General features: G+C 36.2%; 7 protein-coding genes, 2 long non-coding RNA genes and 1 pseudogene across 20 annotated transcripts; 6 read left to right on the top strand and 4 right to left on the bottom strand.

Moving 5' to 3' along the window:
* On the bottom strand, positions 1982–3203 carry LOC109133400 (differentially expressed in FDCP 8 homolog). The gene has a single exon (XM_019246484.1). It carries the CDS (start codon positions 3152–3154, stop codon positions 2468–2470), a length of 687 nt encoding a protein of 228 aa, XP_019102029.1. The 5' UTR covers positions 3155–3203; the 3' UTR covers positions 1982–2467.
* LOC104793384 lies at positions 3605–4629 on the top strand. Its single transcript, XM_010519735.2, has one exon. It carries the CDS (start codon positions 3644–3646, stop codon positions 4379–4381), a length of 738 nt encoding a protein of 245 aa, XP_010518037.1. The 5' UTR covers positions 3605–3643; the 3' UTR covers positions 4382–4629.
* LOC104699443 lies at positions 5648–6346 on the top strand. Its single transcript, XM_010414747.1, has 2 exons — positions 5648–5796; positions 5908–6346. The coding sequence occupies exons 1-2, from the start codon at positions 5648–5650 to the stop codon at positions 6344–6346; spliced, it is 588 nt and encodes a 195-aa protein (XP_010413049.1).
* On the top strand, positions 6839–7776 carry LOC104793382. The gene has a single exon (XM_010519734.2). It carries the CDS (start codon positions 6852–6854, stop codon positions 7635–7637), a length of 786 nt encoding a protein of 261 aa, XP_010518036.1. The 5' UTR covers positions 6839–6851; the 3' UTR covers positions 7638–7776.
* LOC104699442 (kinesin-like protein KIN-7O) lies at positions 7875–11357 on the bottom strand. Its single transcript, XM_010414746.1, has 17 exons — positions 11194–11357; positions 10899–11066; positions 10731–10820; positions 10510–10628; positions 10304–10417; positions 10112–10193; positions 9939–10006; positions 9781–9854; positions 9536–9682; positions 9332–9434; positions 9124–9204; positions 8960–9039; positions 8730–8820; positions 8493–8654; positions 8315–8380; positions 8122–8226; positions 7875–8026 (listed from the first exon to the last, which is right to left on the bottom strand). The coding sequence occupies exons 1-17, from the start codon at positions 11351–11353 to the stop codon at positions 7904–7906; spliced, it is 1833 nt and encodes a 610-aa protein (XP_010413048.1). The 5' UTR covers positions 11354–11357; the 3' UTR covers positions 7875–7903.
* On the top strand, positions 12045–13159 carry LOC104793381 (annotated as a pseudogene).
* LOC104699441 lies at positions 13424–14228 on the top strand. The gene has a single exon (XM_019226844.1). The coding sequence runs from the start codon at positions 13597–13599 to the stop codon at positions 13990–13992; it is 396 nt and encodes a 131-aa protein (XP_019082389.1). The 5' UTR covers positions 13424–13596; the 3' UTR covers positions 13993–14228.
* Positions 14551–15593, top strand: LOC104793379. Its single transcript, XM_010519732.2, has 3 exons — positions 14551–14785; positions 15001–15108; positions 15197–15593. Exons 1-3 carry the CDS (start codon positions 14723–14725, stop codon positions 15449–15451), a joined length of 426 nt encoding a protein of 141 aa, XP_010518034.1. The 5' UTR covers positions 14551–14722; the 3' UTR covers positions 15452–15593.
* On the bottom strand, positions 15506–18731 carry LOC104793380. 12 transcript variants are annotated; one of them, XR_769273.2, is made up of 15 exons: positions 18626–18731; positions 18370–18436; positions 18195–18271; positions 17958–18081; positions 17744–17845; positions 17489–17653; positions 17305–17386; positions 17152–17213; positions 16837–16955; positions 16518–16636; positions 16344–16442; positions 16179–16258; positions 16018–16040; positions 15833–15945; positions 15506–15734 (listed from the first exon to the last, which is right to left on the bottom strand). It is a non-coding gene; the product is annotated as an uncharacterized LOC104793380 (long non-coding RNA). The 12 variants fall into 12 exon arrangements; XR_769274.2 differs by having other exon boundaries at positions 16018–16031; XR_769269.2 differs by having other exon boundaries at positions 15833–16040.
* Positions 18839–19384, bottom strand: LOC104793378. Its single transcript, XR_769268.2, has 3 exons — positions 19294–19384; positions 19145–19167; positions 18839–18904 (listed from the first exon to the last, which is right to left on the bottom strand). It is a non-coding gene; the product is annotated as an uncharacterized LOC104793378 (long non-coding RNA).

The following is a 19544-nucleotide window of genomic DNA, read 5'->3' as shown; positions in this document are numbered from 1 at the left end:
ATTATAAATTGCATTTTTTGTTAATTTTTGTTTAATTTATTTAGTGTTTAAAATTATATAAGTGTATTTTGATAGTTAATATTAGGATTTAATCCGTAGTATACAGAGAAATAATTTACTTTTACATAATCATAATTTAATCAAGTTAATTAAATGTGTCTAATATTTTAATATTGATAAATACTTTTAATGAATAATTTTGTACTACAAAATAAAGATATTTCAAATTTACATTAATACTAATCCAAACCCGTGAAGCTATATAACCCTGTGAATTTGAATGATAGACCAAAAATAAAATAAGAAGTATTGAACCGAGAGAAAAGTAAACAAAAAGAGGGGGAGAGACATTTATAAAGCATAAAAACTTTAAAAAAGTCAGCTATTTTAGACTGTTTTCCATCAGCAAAAGAACGTAGAGGTCACAATCTTATCTTTCAGCTGTGGCATGGGATGATGGGAGGCATAGGAACTGCTCCAGATTTGGTGATCACTCCATGACATCTGGACATATTTCATCACAGTTGTATATGTACAGTTGCCAAATGAGCATAGCAAATAGGTGCATCTTTTTATGTTGCTAGTGATACTAACTTGAGAATAGGGGTCAACATTATTTATAAGTGGATATATTCAACATATAGGTGGACATATTCAACTTAATCTCATTAATCACCACATTCAATTCTAAAATACTATAATTTTGTCCCAAATTTCTATATATAAAATCGTATAAAAACAAATTAATTAAAACAAATTAATAACTATAAAATCGCATAATATATATATGGGAATATGCCAAGTTTATATTATTAGATTAATTTTGATTGATTATAAGTCATTAATTTTTTAATATGATTTTATATATAGAAATTCGGGACAAAATTATTGTATTTTAGAATTGAATGTGGTGATTAATTAGGAAGATAGAAAATCAAATGTAGCTGATTTATAGGCTCCTCATAAATTTATATTTAAAATCGATTATTGTAAAGAATTTGTAGAGAGATTCTAGGAGAATGAAATTTGGAAATTTTATTTCAGATTTAATAAGGAGATAAATTAAGAAATTTTTGTTTTTGTTAATGGAAAAGAGTTGAAATGATTTTTTTTTATATAATTTTATTAAAGAAAATATTAAATTACAATGGCATGAGATGTAAATAATTCTCAACTTCAAGCCTTCTTTGCCAAAGTTGCTGTGAAAATAATAATATAGATATAATTATTGACCATATATACATATTAGAAACCAAAAAAGACCCCTGTATTATCACTAGTTTAGTAGTACCATAAATTTTCTTTTACATCTTTGACATTATTAATTTTGTAGTATCATCAATTTTCTTACATATTTTCTGCCGGATCAACTTAATAACATCACTAATTTAGTAGCAAGATATGAAAAATAGATGATAAAATTTAATACAATCATCAATTTCGTATCTTTAATTCATATTTTTTTTTTTGTCTTTTTTTGTCTAGAGTTTTAAGTTTTTTGGTCAAAACGTCTAGAGTTTTAAGTTAATTACTTTCTTTTTTACTAAACAACAATATCATCAATTTCATATCTTTAATGATCATCAGTAACATTTAGCTGATTATTGATTATACAAATAATCATGTTTATTTTTTTAGAAAATGTTAAATAAAAGAAATTTGTAAAGAAGGAAAATAAAAAGTAATATTGTGATATTGATTAAAAAAAAATACAAATCTTTCATTGAATTTGTGCATAAAATAGAATGCTGTCCTTTTTTTCTTTTTTTTTTGAACAACCGAATGCTGTCCTAATACATCATTGCTTCTTTTTACCATACTTTAATTGCGTTTAGGCATTACTTTTTATATCTTTTTTTATAAAACAAATTAAAATCCAACTTAACATCTCACCAGGCCCTCCTGCCAACGGTATTCTATTAAAAAAAAAAAAGAATGTCTCCGACCATAAGGATTAGCCTAACATGAAGACAGAGATGAAAGTATATATGAAACCATTTTCCATTTATTTGAATTGTTCAAATACATCACCAAAACGCAATAACATTTAGTATACTAATGAATAAAATAGATCAAAAGTTATAGAGATCTGCATGTTCGAAAACATTAATTAGGAGAAGAAATCAAGTCCGGAGAATAAAGTAGAAAGCAAAGAAGGGTCAAATCCAGCAAACACCGACGGGTCAACTGATGTGAAAACCGACGGATCAAAACCGAGAAAACCAGAAGACGAAGATGAACCGGGTCCATCAATTGGTCCGCCACTGCCCATTCCCAATGGTCCGAGCAATTCATGAAGCTGAGAGACCTGGCTTGGATTTTGCGGTGTATTGGTTACAAGATTATTAATCATCTCATTAATCATCGATCTAATCATAGGACTCGTAGTTGTCGGCACCACCAAAGGATACGGTTTATTATTAATAACCGGACTAGAAACATTAACAAAAGGTGTATTGGTTACAACTTACAAGATTGTTAATGTTTCTAGTCCGGTTATTAATAATAAACCGTATCCTTTGGTGGTGCCGACAACTACGAGTCCTATGATTTGTTCAACATGCTGGACCAAATTTGTAGTAGCAGCTAATTTTCTTCTAGCGCACAACAAATGAGCATCGAATCCACCACACTCTCTGCAGCTATAGAGCCACGAGTTAGACCCTAGACCACGGCAAATGCAACAGCGGAAGCTAGATGCCGTAACGGATCCTGGTCCCCCCGGTGGCACGGAAAACGTTAAAGAAAGTTGGTGGTGAGGGTGAGATTGGTGGGTGACTCGAGAAGGCATGTTAGCACAAACCGTGTGAAGATCGATTCCGCAGTCTCCGCAGTGGTAAGCGAAGCCGTCACCCTCTTTTCCGCATGCATCGCAGCGGAATCGTCCTTCTTGGTATTTGGGAGAAGGGATCAGAGAGAGGAGATGGTTTTTGTCGAAAGGGTGTCTGATTTTTTGAGGTAATTCGGAACATTTTAGGTGGATGTGGTAATTGCAAGGCTTGCATGAATACGATGGAAGATTTAAGAATTTTAGCTTGCAAAACACGCAACAAAAAGAAGAAGAAGATTGGTCTTGAGGAATAAGAGATGAGTTGAACAATGGATGTGGATGACTGAAATGTCGAATTGAGTCCTCTGGTTTTGGTCTTCCCATTGTTTTTGTCAGAAAGATTTAAAATGTTATTTTTAATTTGGTATATGAAAATAATTTCAATGGCTTTAGATTTTATATATAGGAAGACTTAATTTGTGGTAGACATTTGTTACCGTGTCAACTGGATCCTACACTTTAAGAGTCGAGAACTCGCTTGGCGACGACTTTGAAAGTCAATGGTTATATCGTACCCACTTGGATTATATATAGGAAAGCTCAATAATTGTGGAATTCTAATTTTTCGTCACTATTTTTCCTAAAAATATCCCAAATTGGAGATTTTAAATCAGATATCTGTATATTATTTGCAAGTCAAATGTCAACAGCCTTCTTTATATTATTAAACTACAACTTGGTAAATAATCAAAACTAAACTGAGAATTATTTTAGCCGAAAATGGAAATCACAATTCACAAGTCATCTAAATATTTTGCTATTTATAGTTTATGAACCTTTCTTACATTTAAACAACCAAATCAAGGAACAATAATGGCTTCAAACAAACCGGTTAATCGCCCATCCGTGAGGCACCCCAGTCACAACCATCCGCTTCGCATCTTTAAAGCTCGAAGCAAAGATGAGGTTGTTTGCTCTGGATGCGAGCTCGAACTAACGGGACAAGCTTTCAAGTGTATGAAGTCAGACTGCGATTTCTTCTTGCACAAGTCATGTTTTGATCTACCTCGTGAAACCAGCCACAAGTCTCACCCAGACCACTCTTTAACCCTGCTTCATTCCCCACCGTATGGTCAGTCATACACATGCAACGCATGCGATGAGTACGGATCCGGATTCACTTACAACTGTTCTGAATGTCAATACGATGTTCATGTTGGTTGTGCGTTTATCCCTGAGACCGTGGAGCGTGAAGATCACGAGCACCCACTCACTCTTCTCTACAACACACCATGCAAAGGTCGTGAGGATGGTGCGATGTTCATATGTGATGTTTGTGAAGAAGATATGTCAGAGAATCTTTGGGTTTATTACTGTCAAGAATGTGATTATGGGACGCATGTACATTCTTGCGCGGTTTATGAAGATCATGAGCCAAATAAAAAAGGAGGAGAAGGAAAAGGAGAAGGGAGCTCTGCGGTTTCAAGGATGAAGGAGTTAATGAAGGCTCAAGATGAAATGGCGGCGTTGCAGCTCGAGGCACGTATCAGGAACGATACTAATAATGCTATACTCGATTTATGGGATAGTCCAAAACGGAGATATTATTGATGATGATCAAGTCAACAAATGATAAAATTTGATACAATGAAAAAGCTTGTGGTTTGTCTTTCCTTTTGCAAATTTCGTTTCCTCGAGTGACTATGTGAGTTATTGTAAAGTTTGTTTGTTATTTCATGTAATTTTATCTTTAATTGTTATGCAAAAAAACCACCCACCAACATTTCACTTTATTAAAAAAAAAAATATTGTAATACAAAATATATAGCAGAACAACAAGCTGATTGATTAAACATTTATTTAACCATTTACATATATGAATAAGAGTGATGATCTCGAAAACTATTTAGAGGCGAGAGGAGAATATGGATGACTGAAAGATTTTGGTTTGTGAGATGTCGATCCAACACTTTTCAGTCGACGACTTTTTTCGCAATTGTATCGTAAAATTTGGTTTTAAAAAAGCAAAAAAAAATTGTATTGAAAAGTCAACGAGTATATATTGAAGGTCAAATTCGGATTATTCTGTTTCGAAATGTTTAAGTCTTTTTTTTTTCTTTTTTCTTTTCCTATTTTCCTCCGATCTTATCTATGATATACCGAAAGATAATTAGCATTTATTTGGAGACCTAATTATATCCTATTTTCTCTATATAATGTGTAGTAATTATTTTGTTCAAAAAACAAAAAAATATGTAGTAATTACATGCCCAAGTTGTTAACTAAATCAGATGTGATTAAAAAAATTCTTTGTTTCTACAAGTTATCTCTGTCTTAGAATAACTAAAATATAATTAGTCAAATTTTCCGTGATTTTATTTCTTCACTTTACATTTTCTCTAGTTCTTAAAGGTTATTCAGTCTTATTTGCTTCTTCTACTTTGATGGCTGGTGCATGGTAATGTGACTATGGAAAACATATACACATACATGTTACCGATGAATGGTGATGTGGATCCAACACTTTAGTCGACGACTCTTTCGGCGACGACTTCGAAAGTTAACGATTTGTATTGTTTGATCAAGTTGTTACCCACTTGAATTATACACCGGGAGCTCGATTATATTGTTGATGAACGAACTCGGAGTGTTTGGTCACTACTTTCTAACAAAGGCCAATCTAATTATGATAGTTTTGTGTCCAAACTTTGCCAACGTTTATGCCAACCATCTTTTACATTAACCTACGTACAACTTGGTGAATAATCAAAACAAAACTGAGAACGTGAGAATCATATAGGCAAAAATGGGGATCACAGATCTTGCTATTTATATAGTTTATAAACACTTCTTCCATAAACAACCAATCCAGAAACAATGGCTTCAAGAAAACCGGCTAATCGCCCAGCCGTGAGGCACATGAGTCACAACCATCCGCTGCACGTGTTCAAAGCCCGAGACAAAGATGAGATCAGCTGCTCTGGATGCAACCTCGATCTAACTGGACAAGCTTTCAAGTGTGCGAAGTCAGAGTGCGATTACTTTTTGCACAAGTCATGTTTCGACCTACCTCGTGAAACCAATCACAAGTCTCACCCTAACCACTCTTTGACCCTCCTTTATTACCCACCAAATGGTCAGTTTTATACGTGCTATGCGTGCGGTGAATATGGATCAGGATTCGTTTACAACGGCGCTGAGTGTCAATACGATGTTCATGTTGGTTGTGTGTTTCTCGCTGAGACCGTGAAGGGTGAAGATCACGAACACCCACTCACACTTCTCTACAACACACCGTGCAAAGGTAACGATGACGGTGCAATGTTCATATGTGATGTTTGTGAACAATATATGTCGGGGAATCTTTGGGTTTATTATTGCAAAGAATGTGATTATGGGACACATGTGCATGCTTGTGCGGTTTATGAAGATAACGAGCCAAAGGAAAGAAGAGGAGAAGGAGAAGAAGAAGCAAGCTCCACGGCTGCAATAGTGGAGTCGTTCATGAAGGCTCAAGATGAGATATTGAAGACGTTGCATCTCGAGGCATGTATTAACAAGTTTTCTAGTGTATGAAAGTTGAGTGAGGAATTCATCAATACGTCTTTCAAACTTTTTTTTTTCTTCTCTTTTACGTACTCTTATTTTTTTTTTTTAATAAAGAGGTTCCGGACTAAAGTCTATAATCTATTTTGAACCGAGAATCAGAGCCAATATTCACAATCGAGACCCTTTGGGTTGTTATGACTATGAGGTTCACCGGTTAAGTTATCTCATCAGCACAAAAATAAACCAGTGGCTTGGATTGATTTGCTGAAAGTCTTTTTTTTTTGTTTTTTTTGTGGTCGTCAATATTCCTACTGTGTGAATGTGGACAGTGGATCCTACACTTTCACTCGACGACTTCAAAAGTCAACGGTTGGAATGTTTGAATAAGTCGTTACCACTTGGATTTATATGAACCTGAATTATTGATGAAGACTAAAGTTTTGTCACTACTTCTTAACGATTACCCAAATTGGAGATTCCAAATCACATAAAATTCTAACAAAAAGGTTCCGTCTTTAAATTTGCAACTTTAATGTCGACCGTCTTCTTCTATATATTAACCAAAACCCAAAACCACAAGAGAGACACAATGGCTTCAACAAAACCGGTTAATCGCCCATCGGTTAGGCACCCGAGTCACAACCATCCACTGCGTGTTTGTAAAGTCCGAGGCGAAGATGAGATCATCTGCTCCGGATGCGAGCTCGAGCTAACCGGACATGCTTTCAAGTGTACCAAATCAGACTGCGATTACTTCTTGCACAAGTCATGTTTCGACCTACCCCGTGAAATCGACCACAAGTCTCACCCTGAACACTCTTTAACCCTTCTTCATTCTTCACCGTATGGTCAACCTTACACATGCGATGCTTGCGGTGAATACGGGTCTGGATTCACTTACAACTGCTCTGAATGTCAATACGATGTTCATGTCGGATGTGCGTTTATCCCTGAGACCGTGAAGCGCGAAGTTCACGAACATCCACTCACTCTTCTCTACAACACACCATGCAAAGGTCGTGAGGATGGTGCGATGTTCATATGTGACGTCTGTGAAGAAAATATGTCGGAGAATCTTTGGGTTTATTACTGCAAAGAATGTGATTATGGAACACATGTGCATTCTTGCCCGGTTTATGAAGCTCACGAGCCAAAGAACAGAGGAGGAGGAGAAGCAGAGGCGAGTTTAGAAGCTTTAAGGATGCAGTCGGTGATGGCAGCTCGAGATGAGCTGGCGGCGATGCATATTAGAAATCAGATAAAAAACTCCGTGATCCAGTTTGGGGATGAACCGAGATATAAATGGGTTTATGATTAAAAAACCATGTTGATATGATGCCTTGACGAATCTTGTGGTTCGTTTTTTACGTGTGGGTTTGTTTGTTGTAAAAGTTATTTTCATGTAATTGTATCTTTAATCGTTGGGCATGCGAATAAAAGATAAACATACAGACAAACTTACCCCTCTACCAAAATTATAGACATTATGTTATATTAACCGGATATCATTAGACACTAGATATATATATACGAAGGTATTAGATCAAGTTAGTCACTGAATGATTTTTACCTGGAATCCCATCATTAGTCGTCATCAAGATAGATGATTTCATCAACATCGATAATTTTATCAACATCGACGATTTTTGCTGAAAATGTAGCCTCTGTTGCTTCCGCTGGTGCTCCACTACATCCCCTGACTTCGATCTGTATACATCATACACTTAATGTTAGACCATTTCCATCTGAAGACACATAATAGTTATAAGGTGTTGTTAAAACTAGAGTAGAGGAGTACTAACTGAATCTGTACATGGTGTGAAACCACATGCCTGCTCTTTTTGGGCTTCCTGATTTAATTTTTCTATTTGGCTCTGCAGATCAACACACTGTTCTTGCCAAAGAAGCTGAAAAGAATTAACAAGAGACATAAGCTAACTACCCACAAGAATTTACCATCAAGTACAAGGTGAAAGGAGAACAAAAGTGTTGAACCTTCTCAGTCTCAGTATCAACAACTTTTTGCTTCAATGAAGACTTCTCCATTTCCAGCTTGTCTATCTTTTGGACGGAACATATCAAAGGTTAAGCAAAAACAGCCAAAATGGAAGAAAGTAAAGCTACTTAAATAGTGATTCTAGTTGTAAGTACGTAAGGAAAGAAAGAATTGCACCTTATCTATGAGTTGCTTAACAACAAGAATAGCTTCTGGATCCCTGATTACAACGTTCTCATCGTGGTGCATATTTCCAAGGACTTCACATACTAAATGGTTGCTTTTTGCTTCACCCAACTTTGCCTTAAGAAACTCAATTTGTATCTCGTTGATGGTTCTCTATTGAAAGGTGAGGACAAATTAGACATCAAAAAGATGAATGAACTACTGATATTGAGAAGGAGAAACTATTACCTCGGTTTCATATTGCACGAGAAGATCCTCATACTCCCTTTGAACTCTGTTTAACTCGTTTTCAATCTTTGAAGCATAAATAAGATGCCAGCTTTACATCAAGAAAACACAAGATACATACAAAAGAGGAACACTAAAGCACATGGATTTGGAAATGCAGAATCTTCAAGGGTTCCAATAATACTATCTTTAGTTGCATTGTTATGTAAACGATTCATTTTCTACCAGTTTAGAAAAGGTTCTTAAGTTTGGATCTGAGCTCCTCTATCTCCTTACTTTGGCGCTTTAATAATGCAGTATCAGTCAATATCTGTATTGGAAAACAAGAATAGATGGATTACAGACTTAATCAGAAAATATGTTACAAACATAAAGAGAATAGTCGAAAAATTACCTCATTAACATGTGCACAGTTAGTGACACGCAGTGCTTGGCTAGCGAATTGAAGACTGCTCTTGGTTTCATTTACATGAACCTAACATCAAAACAAAAATTAACAGTGTTAGTTTTACCAAACCAAACATACAACAAAATGAAGACTACTCTTGGTTTCATCTGCCTAGCTTATCTTAATGTCATACCATTGATGATTAATAACTTACCAGTGCAAGTGTTATATTGCATATGATTGCTGTATTTGCATTTCCACCTAAAGCTGGCTGCAAGATCCTAGTAAGCTTGCTGTCTCTATATGGGATATGTCCACTGATCCAATCATAGAAATTGAAGTTATCATTAAGATTACATATACACTTAATGATCCTCTGTTCCCTAACAATACTAGACCAAAAAAACAGAAACCTTACCCTTGACGGTCAACTCCTTCACTCAACTTTTTAATAACGGTCCCGAGTGTCATCAAGCTTCTGTTTATATGTGTGCCTTCTTTCAGCCTAACACTCTCTGCACCAGTTTTTGCAGCCCGTTCTGAACCAGCTAGATCCACCAGATTATGCAAGTAAGAAGGAAGATGAAACAAATATATAATAATAGGGTTAACATGTTACATAAAAGGTTAATACAAAAAAAACTAGTTCCAGCAGATCATACCAGAACAGAAACACGGACTGCATCACAAACGTTTCCAACACCTTCATCTTGCCTCCTCTGTCTACTTTCTATAATCTGTTAGATGAAAAAGCTGGTAAGTTTAAAGCTCAAACTTACATTTAACAGAACACTAAGGTTTGAGTATCTATGCATCTTTACCATATGAAGGATAGTATGAGATCTACTGCTGTAGTGATTCATATTAGTCTCCCCAATATGTCTATGAGCTGAAAATTTTATTACAAAGACAAAAATGAAGCTCCATTTAGTAAATATAATCCTAGCAAAAAACAAGATTGAGACAGAAAAGTGAGAAAGAAAAGAGAAATTACATTCTCCAAGTTCCATCAAATCAAGAACTTGTTGAGGGGAATCAACAAAATCTTCTCTTAAACCACCAACAAACACTCCTTTCTAAAAAAAAAGACATGAAGGTCACAAAAAATAATCAGAACTGCTAGCAAATTAGTTAAAGAAGATACTAATTTTCTAACAACCTATAATAAGTAAAAAAAAAAAAGTACCTCAAGATTCTCATGAATCTGAAGTTTCCGGTTGCAAGGATCCAACAAATCATTAATGTTTTCATTATAAATCTCCAAATACGAGATACGCAGCAAAAAATCTCTGCTCGCATCCTGAAAAAACACCAAAATTTTTTGAAGTAAGTCCAAACATTTACAGAACATAGAAACATAAAATTAGTAAGAAGAGTGATTGAAATAGGAACCTGAGTAATAATATCAAACAAATCATGAACAGCAAGAGAGATGATTCCAGGTTCAAGAGGTGAGCCTCTCATTGTATGTGTCTTACCACTATTTGTTTGTCCATAAGCAAGAACAGTTCCTTCAACACAATTAGCCAAAAATTCTAAAGATTCTCAGCACCGAAACATCAAACAATTCACATCAAATGAAAGAGAAATAAAAAATCGAACAGCTATCATACCGTTGAAACCACGAACCGAAGCAGACACAATCTCCTTAGTTCTAGCTTCATACACATCGATAGTTTTGCAATCTTCTCTAAAAATCCTATCTGTAATTGAGAGAACATGAGAATTTCAAAGAAGGAGAAGAAGAAAATGGAAAGAGAGAACAGAGAGACAGAGAGTACCAAATTTGAATGCGGTATGATTCGGGATGAAGATTGTATCGGAAGAAGTCTTCCACGGGCTCGTCTTTGCTTCCTCTTCGGAAATTGGCCTTGCTCTGACTGAAACATGGATTCTCTCCATCTCTCCGATTCCGATTTCCTTCTCCGGCCAAAGAAAAGACCTAACCACTGTGTAAACTCAGGTTCGAAATTCGAAATTAATAAAAATCCGTTCATTTTCCCCCTCAATAAAAATAAAAATAAAAATAAAATTGACCAGATAAAACCGGTTGGTTAAACCTAAGGAGACACGTACCGGTATTGGAAATCAAGTAACTGAGGAGACGTTGCTGATGCATGCACTGTCGTTTAGTAAAAGCCCATTCTTTATTTTCCGAAGCCCATATCTTCTTCCTTTTTCTTGGGCCGAGATTGCAATTTGTTGAGGAAGAGATCTCGACGAAACTCAAATTCATCTTCACTCATCAGGCGACTCGAATCGTACCTAGTAATTTTCCTTTTTTTGCAATTATGCTGCAACAAAAAAAAATGGGAATCGATCACAACGATAAGAAACAATTACCTTTACCGTTACAACAACAGTAAATTAGCCATCAATATAAATCATTACATTTACAACGGTCATCATATACAATAAATGAAGAATATTTATGATGCCTAAAATTACATTATTTAAGTATCGGTGTTTCCTTATTCTATCATATACTACATGATTATGATAATTTGAGCATCATATATTATTATACAGGAAGTTCGACAAGTAGATACATGTTGAAAAGAGAGACCTTTCAACAGTGACTACTACTTTCATCTCAATAATTTGTTGATGCATTAGCAAGAGGACTCAGCCTAATTAATTGACCTCACATCCTTCACTATATGTCAACTCTATTGTATACATTTCCAGCTTGATAATTCTAAAGTTCATAATATTTAAATTACAATTAGCTATTTAAACAATTATAATTTACTAGTACAAAAAAAAAAAACTATACGGCGTGATGGATGGGATCAAGAAGGAATAATTCCACCACTTGACTTTGAATTCCTAATGAGAACTAATCTTGTTTATATCGTATCATCATATAAGCGCGTACTGACATTCTTGTCCCACTATGGTTAATATATAATCTACAACTTGGTACATAATCAAACCAAAACACATCACTAATCCCATTCTAAAGAAGACTCATTACCACAAGTCGTCTTACTATTTTTACTATAAATACTTTGAAATCCCCTTAGCTTGATAAAAATAACAAAACCAATCCAAAAAACCTCCAACTCACAGAAAAAGAAGAAGAATATATAAGCTATAATGGCTGCAAGGAAACCGTCGGTGAGGCATCCAAGCCACAACCATCCATTGCGTGGTCACAAAGCCCAAGTTGAAGAAGAGATCATCTGCTCTGGCTGCGACCTAGACCTAGTAGGAGCAGCTTTCAAATGCACAAAATCAGAATGCGATTACTTCTTGCATAAGAGGCTCACCCGAATCACCCTTTGACCTTGCTTTATTCCCCACCGTACGAGTCAACTTATACATGCGACGCGTGCGGTGAGTATGGATCCGGATTCAATTACAACTGCTCTACCTGCCAGTACGATGTTCATGTCGGGTGTGTGTCCATGCCTGAGTCTGTGGAGCGTGAAGGACACGCGCATCCGCTCTCATTGCTCTACCGTTCTCCTTACCAGAACGGTTTGATCTTTAATTGTGATGTTTGTCAAGAAACTGTACCGGATAACCTCTGGTCTTATTACTGCAAGGAATGTGATTATGGCACGCATTTACATTCTTGCGCGGTAGAGGAGGAAGAAGAGGAAGAAGAGCCAAAAAGAGGAGGAGGAAGCACAAACAACGGTGGAAATAAAGGATCAGGAAGGGGGTCAGCGGCTTCGGAGTTAGCAGCAATGTTGGAAGCACAAAGGGAGATGGAGAGGATGCAGATAGAGTTACATATGGAGATGCAAAGAGCTAAAATAGCGAAGAAAGCGAGAAAGGCTTGTCTCAAATTGATCTAATTAATTAAAAAAAAGTTAAGGTTTATCTTATAAATAAAAAAAAAACTTGTACTGATCATATGAGATACGTCGTTTCTCTCGAGCTATCTCTTCAGGATTTGTTGATGCTTTAAAAACTCGTTTAATTGTTTCTTGTGGATTTGGACGTTCTTTGTTTTTTTTCATTGAATTCTTGCAAGCTTTCATGTTTTGTTATTATGTATTTCCTTTGAATAAAAAAAAGCCTTTTCACTTTATTTGCTCTAGTCATTACTCATTACATACATGCACACCGTCTCGAAATTTTAAGTATATAGGATATTACAAGGGGGTTGAGTAGGATAGGTTGTCGATAAAATCATATTTTTTTTTGGTAATCTTGGATAAATCATATTTGAGGGAAGTGGAAAATGTCTACACATTCTCTCTGATAAAAAAGGTTTCGTCTCATTATGTAAAAGATTTATTTAATTGAAAGGTTTGGTCCGAATAGGAAAAGTCAAAGTCCACGTCANACAAAATCAGAATGCGATTACTTCTTGCATAAGAGGCTCACCCGAATCACCCTTTGACCTTGCTTTATTCCCCACCGTACGAGTCAACTTATACATGCGACGCGTGCGGTGAGTATGGATCCGGATTCAATTACAACTGCTCTACCTGCCAGTACGATGTTCATGTCGGGTGTGTGTCCATGCCTGAGTCTGTGGAGCGTGAAGGACACGCGCATCCGCTCTCATTGCTCTACCGTTCTCCTTACCAGAACGGTTTGATCTTTAATTGTGATGTTTGTCAAGAAACTGTACCGGATAACCTCTGGTCTTATTACTGCAAGGAATGTGATTATGGCACGCATTTACATTCTTGCGCGGTAGAGGAGGAAGAAGAGGAAGAAGAGCCAAAAAGAGGAGGAGGAAGCACAAACAACGGTGGAAATAAAGGATCAGGAAGGGGGTCAGCGGCTTCGGAGTTAGCAGCAATGTTGGAAGCACAAAGGGAGATGGAGAGGATGCAGATAGAGTTACATATGGAGATGCAAAGAGCTAAAATAGCGAAGAAAGCGAGAAAGGCTTGTCTCAAATTGATCTAATTAATTAAAAAAAAGTTAAGGTTTATCTTATAAATAAAAAAAAAACTTGTACTGATCATATGAGATACGTCGTTTCTCTCGAGCTATCTCTTCAGGATTTGTTGATGCTTTAAAAACTCGTTTAATTGTTTCTTGTGGATTTGGACGTTCTTTGTTTTTTTTCATTGAATTCTTGCAAGCTTTCATGTTTTGTTATTATGTATTTCCTTTGAATAAAAAAAAGCCTTTTCACTTTATTTGCTCTAGTCATTACTCATTACATACATGCACACCGTCTCGAAATTTTAAGTATATAGGATATTACAAGGGGGTTGAGTAGGATAGGTTGTCGATAAAATCATATTTTTTTTTGGTAATCTTGGATAAATCATATTTGAGGGAAGTGGAAAATGTCTACACATTCTCTCTGATAAAAAAGGTTTCGTCTCATTATGTAAAAGATTTATTTAATTGAAAGGTTTGGTCCGAATAGGAAAAGTCAAAGTCCACGTCAGAGATACAAAACAAACAATTAAAAACAAAACACAACTATCTATTGCCGTGAGATTCACGCGCGCCGCTTCCTTGATCCTTCGTTCGTCTGTTTCAAAGTTATCCAACTGCATAACGCTATCACAATATCAGATTACCGACGATCACACAAAACCATCATCGGAAGCAGTAATTACATATTGATTATTTCTGATTATATATAAACAAGAAGAGCAGAGAGCAGAGAGCAGAGAGAGATATGGCGAATGAGGGTAAACCCGACGAGCAGCTTTTTCAGCTTCTTTCGGGTCTTCTTCAACAGGTTTCGATCTCGATTTCGTTATTCATCTGTCAAATTCGTTTCTTCCTTAGATTTTGATTTTCAGTTTCTGTTCATTCGAATTTCAATTTCTCTCTTTTTTTTTTTTTTTTTTTTTTTTTTTNTTTTTTTTTTAATCTCAATTTCTATCAATTTGTTGAAATCAATTTACTCATGTTAATTTTGGTGCATCCCTTCGATGATTTTGCTTCTTGAAGGTGGAATCATTGACAAACACAGAAGAGGTTGAGCTACGTTCTAAAATCGAAGCTCTTGGTTTGGAAGTCACCAAAGTCCCATCTAAGTCTGCTCAACACCTCGATGAGGTCTCTAATCTCCCTCTGTTCGTTCATTCACAATCTTCTGACACACACTGTAACGTAAATCTGAGGTTTTATGTCTGTGTTGTTTCAGGTGGGTATAGCTAATGAGTTGGATAAGTTATCAGCCAAATTAGACGATGTTGATGAGATGATATCATCAGCTATTGCTTCTGATCCACAAGTTCAGACGCTTCTTAGCGGTACTGCTGATGTTTGGTTGCCTGTTATTACTGCTGGCACTGAGGAGAGACTTAACTTCACTGCCTCTCCTCTTGCTGCTCCTGATGATGAGCAGCTTCCTAATAATAATAAGGACACTACTACTACCAACAAGACCAGCTCTTGATAAAACACTCAGTTTTCTCTCTTTTGCAGTCTTGTTTCTTTTTTTATGTATATCAACCAAGACCAAGTTTTCTATTCATGAGTGACATTGTTGATGTTGTTGGATGTTTATGCAAATTCAATACAACTGTTTTACTTTATTACCATCACTGAGTTTTTCCGAAATGCAAATTTTCACCAAGCAATTGTTTCTTAAGCAGATGAAGCTTTCTTACAGTCAGACTCAAGCCCGTCCATATTAGCACTCTTTGGCCTCTCTGGTGCAAGTCCCAAGAGCTCGGTTCCTGTGTGAACCAAACACAATTGAGAATAGTGTGAGAATGTGAGTAATGTTTCAAATGGTGTGTAGCAACAAAGGCGTATTGTGTAAAAATATATATACCTGAGACTGAGAGTAGATGCCTTGCTTACCTTGCTTCGGTTAGACCATAATGATTCAGCAAGACCCCACTGTGAGCATCAACATTTGGCCACGGATACTTCACCTATAACAAGCTGTATCAAATCCCAACATGTGTTAAAAATTTGCACCATAATCCAAAGATGTATCTGAGGGGATGGAGTCACCATTCTTGTACATCCTGCAATGACTGAGTGGAAGGGTAAATAGAAAGAATAAACAAGAGATGACAAATTCTCCAATAAAGGGTACACTATCTATCAGTACCAAAAACTCAGAAGCTACAAGAAACATGAAATAGATTACAAAATATATATTCTTCACTAACCTCCCATATACACATACACAGCTACAACAGGAACACAAGCAATCAGGTTGAGCGAATCCTCATATGTTGCCTCCTAGAACCTGGACAAAAGAAAGATTTTTGTTATGATACAATCAGGTTGAGAGAATCCTCATATGAAACAGAAACCAGAAACTTGAAAATCACAGTTTGACTTGTGAATTCCATTCTCATATGCCTTTTGGAACTCTTTTTAGCATTCCTCTGAAAATTGTTTTCATCAAGCACAAGTAAATAAGCTTGAAGCTGCAATGCAAAAGATAAAACGAGCATTGAGATGAAAGACAAAGAGAGGGAGTCAGAGTAAGAAAACGGAATTACCACAGTCAATGCACCATCTGAGAGAGCACACAAAATGAAAGTCAAATTATCGGTCAAGTCTTGGCATGGCTTCAACAGCTTGTAGCTAACAACCATGGAGAGACCACGATTGAGCTTCCCTGCAGGAAAAAATAAAAACAGAATAAAATGTCTGAGATAGGCTACTCTCACTGCGCGTACATTTTAGTCAAGCATCTGCAAAGAGAGGCACCAAATCAGCAGAAAATGATCAAAGATTCTGATTCAAATTAAAAATGAAAGTGAGACAGTCAACATTTGGGTATCAGAATGGTTGTTAAGAATGTCACCTGTGACTTACCTTTTCACATTTTTCAAATGATTGCCTTTGGCTTGAGACTGATTTTGTGGCAAAGTGCAATGGAATCATCATCAGACAACTTGTCTTCAAGTACTCATATCTTAACTCATTATTCAGACCTGCAATTAAAACCATCAAGAAAAAATCAGTCAAGAGTTAAACAAAACACACACAATAAATATTATTAATTCAGAAAATAGATATTTTGGTGTTGCAAAAGATTCAAAAAATATCTAGGTGATTTGATGTGATTCCAAGTTACACTGAGAGAGAGAGAGAGGGAGATAAATGGAGTAAATAGTAATTCAGTAGTACCTTTTTGTTCACAGGGCTACAAGGCTTCTTGGTTCAGTAAAGTGAGACCTCCAATTATTATTCTGCAGGAAAACAGACGCGTATCAGATGGCATGAAATCAAGTGTTCTATGCATACAAACAACTTTTCTGGGGGTGAAAAGAAGCATAATACTTGATTAGAAACAGACGGTGAAGCTATTGAAGATGGTTTATGCATGTTGGTTATCCCTTTTCACTGCTTGAAGATTAAATTCCTGAAAGAGTAACAAATGAGATCTTTGCAGATTAATTAAACAGTTTCATTAAGCTATGAGTATGTTATAAAGTCTCGTTAATCCCAGATGAAGGGTATTTACCTGAAAAGTCTAGCAGATGCATGTGGTGTACTTCTTTGTGGTGCAGGCAAAGCGGGATCTGTCGAGATCTGTACTAAATCACAGAACGGGTTACGTTTCATTGAAGTTGAACATGGTCTCTAGTCTTTATGATGATCTCCCTGCAGTCAGTGAGACAAACAACACCTGAAATTAAAAAATCCATCAATCACTTACAAGAATCAGCTTGAATTTTTTTGTTTTTTTTTTATGAACTTTCAAATGAAATATGCATACCTTTACTTGGAAGTCAAATTAAGATGGGAGTAGTTGAAGAGAAACGCCATGGACACAACAAGGCCCTCCATCATTATTGGACTCCAAAAAAAAAAAATCAAACTTGCATATGAAGAAGGTTAGTTGAAATGAGCTTGAGACGCAAATAAATGCTAAAAAAAAAAACTAGATGATCACACAGGAAAAATGCAAAAAAAAAAGGAGAAAAAATTACCAGGTGGGTAGAGTAGTTCTGCATCTGAAGCCATCTAACCGGATTGTTGCCCCCTGGTTAGCATCAAACACGAGACAAGCCCAATAACAATCGCCAGAGAAACTAGCTATTCAGCCTCAACCACCTGAATCAGTACAGCAAAATCCCTTTAGTCTGTTTAAATTGTATAAATAATTTCAAGAAGCCATAAAAAGCACCGTGCGGAATAAAACTATAACAAAAAAAGAGGTAAAAGACCTATTAAGAGGAAGAGCAACACCACTGAAGACGTAGCACAGAGAAGAAGCGTGTCCATCAAAGCCATCATCTAAAACCTGAAAAGAAAAAGAAAAAACAGAACAACAAGTTAGAAACCAAACCCTAGAAAAAGACAAGCAAGTAAAAATACAATGATCGATTCAAAGAAAGACACCAGATACTAGTTCATGCGTGTCCATCAAAGCCATCAAAGATTGATTGATAAACGCATAATCCAAAACCTGAAAGATAAAAAAAAGAACAGAGCAATTAGTTAAAACAAAACCCTAGGGAAAAACAAGCAAGTGAAACTAGCAGCTCAGAAGAATCTCAAAAACAAAAAACAAACTCAGTGAGAGCGAATAATAATAGGATCTTCATCAACCAGAATCCACAAACAACAACACAAGGAAAAGTAAGTAAAATCAAACCGTAGGAGGAGGAGGAGGAGTTTTGACAATTTCATTAAGATCGTCACTCCTCTGCAACACCTCTTTGGCCTTTGTCATGATGTCGATGAAATCTGGGTCGAACTTCTCATAGAAAGATTCCAATGCCTGAAGAAGGAAAAAGAAAAGCAACTTTTTACATACAAGCAATCGATATAGTAAACCAAGACAGGTTTAAACTGAGAGTATGTAAGCATACCGTTTAGCATACGAGCTAACAAGGCTTGGCTATTGCTTGGCTGGCTCGGAACCCCAGAAGACCTGCAGAAGAAAATAAAAACATAAACAATGCTAATAAGAGTCTGCGGCAGTTCTAAAACCAGACACCATCGGATTTATCTCAATCGAGATCCATGAATAAGCACATCTACAAATAGAAGATAGGGAAGCAGCTATGAACTGACATAATTACCTGCACATCCATGTAGAAAAAGTGAAACGCAAATGATTATCAGTCCTAACCATATGCAGATTCAGAATGAGAGAGAGAGAGAGATATACCTCAGCCGTTTCATTTCCTCTCTCTCCACAACCAACATACACAACAGCATCGGAGTTAGAGTACTATGTATATAAGAACAAATATTAGCTTTGAAAATTTCTAAATATCCAGTAATTAAGTGGAACAAAACCAGAGTGTCACAATTTACCTTGGAAAGTGCCTGGCAGACAACAGTTTTCCCACAGCCAAAAAAGCACCAGGAATGACACAGGTTCCACCAAGAACAGAAGGGACAAGGGCATCAAGGACACGCTGACAACAGGAAAAGAAAGCAATCAACAACACACATCTTCAATTGATTATCACCGTTGTAAAAAAAGAAAAAAAAAATTGAGTAATTACCTGCCCAGTAAGTAGAGGAGTATCGACAGCAAGCTTTGATGCAACTGGCCTAGGCCA

This window comes from Camelina sativa, chromosome 6 (genome assembly GCF_000633955.1).
Source record: "Camelina sativa cultivar DH55 chromosome 6, Cs, whole genome shotgun sequence".
Taxonomy (NCBI): domain Eukaryota; kingdom Viridiplantae; phylum Streptophyta; class Magnoliopsida; order Brassicales; family Brassicaceae; genus Camelina; species Camelina sativa.
Note: the sequence above shows the minus strand (reverse complement) of the source record. Positions and strands in the feature narration are given on the sequence as shown.

Bases quoted from the DNA above. Each gene is read 5' to 3' on its own strand.
- LOC104793384 (XM_010519735.2), top strand. From the start codon at position 3,644: ATGGCTTCAAACAAACCGGTTAATCGCCCATCCGTGAGGCACCCCAGT.
- LOC104699442 (XM_010414746.1), bottom strand. From the start codon at position 11,353: ATGAATTTGAGTTTCGTCGAGATCTCTTCCTCAACAAATTGCAATCTC. The intron at 10,418-10,509 runs GTTCCTATTTCA...GTGTTTTTTCAG, and splicing joins TGTTTGATATTATTACTCAG to GATGCGAGCAGAGATTTTTT. The intron at 8,821-8,959 runs AACTGGTAGAAA...CTTGATGTAAAG, and splicing joins AAACTTAAGAACCTTTTCTA to CTGGCATCTTATTTATGCTT.
- LOC104699441 (XM_019226844.1), top strand. From the start codon at position 13,597: ATGCCTGAGTCTGTGGAGCGTGAAGGACACGCGCATCCGCTCTCATTG.
- LOC104699443 (XM_010414747.1), top strand. From the start codon at position 5,648: ATGGCTTCAAGAAAACCGGCTAATCGCCCAGCCGTGAGGCACATGAGT. The intron at 5,797-5,907 runs GTCAGAGTGCGA...CCCACCAAATGG, and splicing joins CAAGCTTTCAAGTGTGCGAA to TCAGTTTTATACGTGCTATG.
- LOC104793379 (XM_010519732.2), top strand. From the start codon at position 14,723: ATGGCGAATGAGGGTAAACCCGACGAGCAGCTTTTTCAGCTTCTTTCG. The intron at 14,786-15,000 runs GTTTCGATCTCG...TGCTTCTTGAAG, and splicing joins TTTCGGGTCTTCTTCAACAG to GTGGAATCATTGACAAACAC. The intron at 15,109-15,196 runs GTCTCTAATCTC...GTGTTGTTTCAG, and splicing joins CTGCTCAACACCTCGATGAG to GTGGGTATAGCTAATGAGTT.
- LOC104793382 (XM_010519734.2), top strand. From the start codon at position 6,852: ATGTCGACCGTCTTCTTCTATATATTAACCAAAACCCAAAACCACAAG.
- LOC109133400 (XM_019246484.1), bottom strand. From the start codon at position 3,154: ATGGGAAGACCAAAACCAGAGGACTCAATTCGACATTTCAGTCATCCA.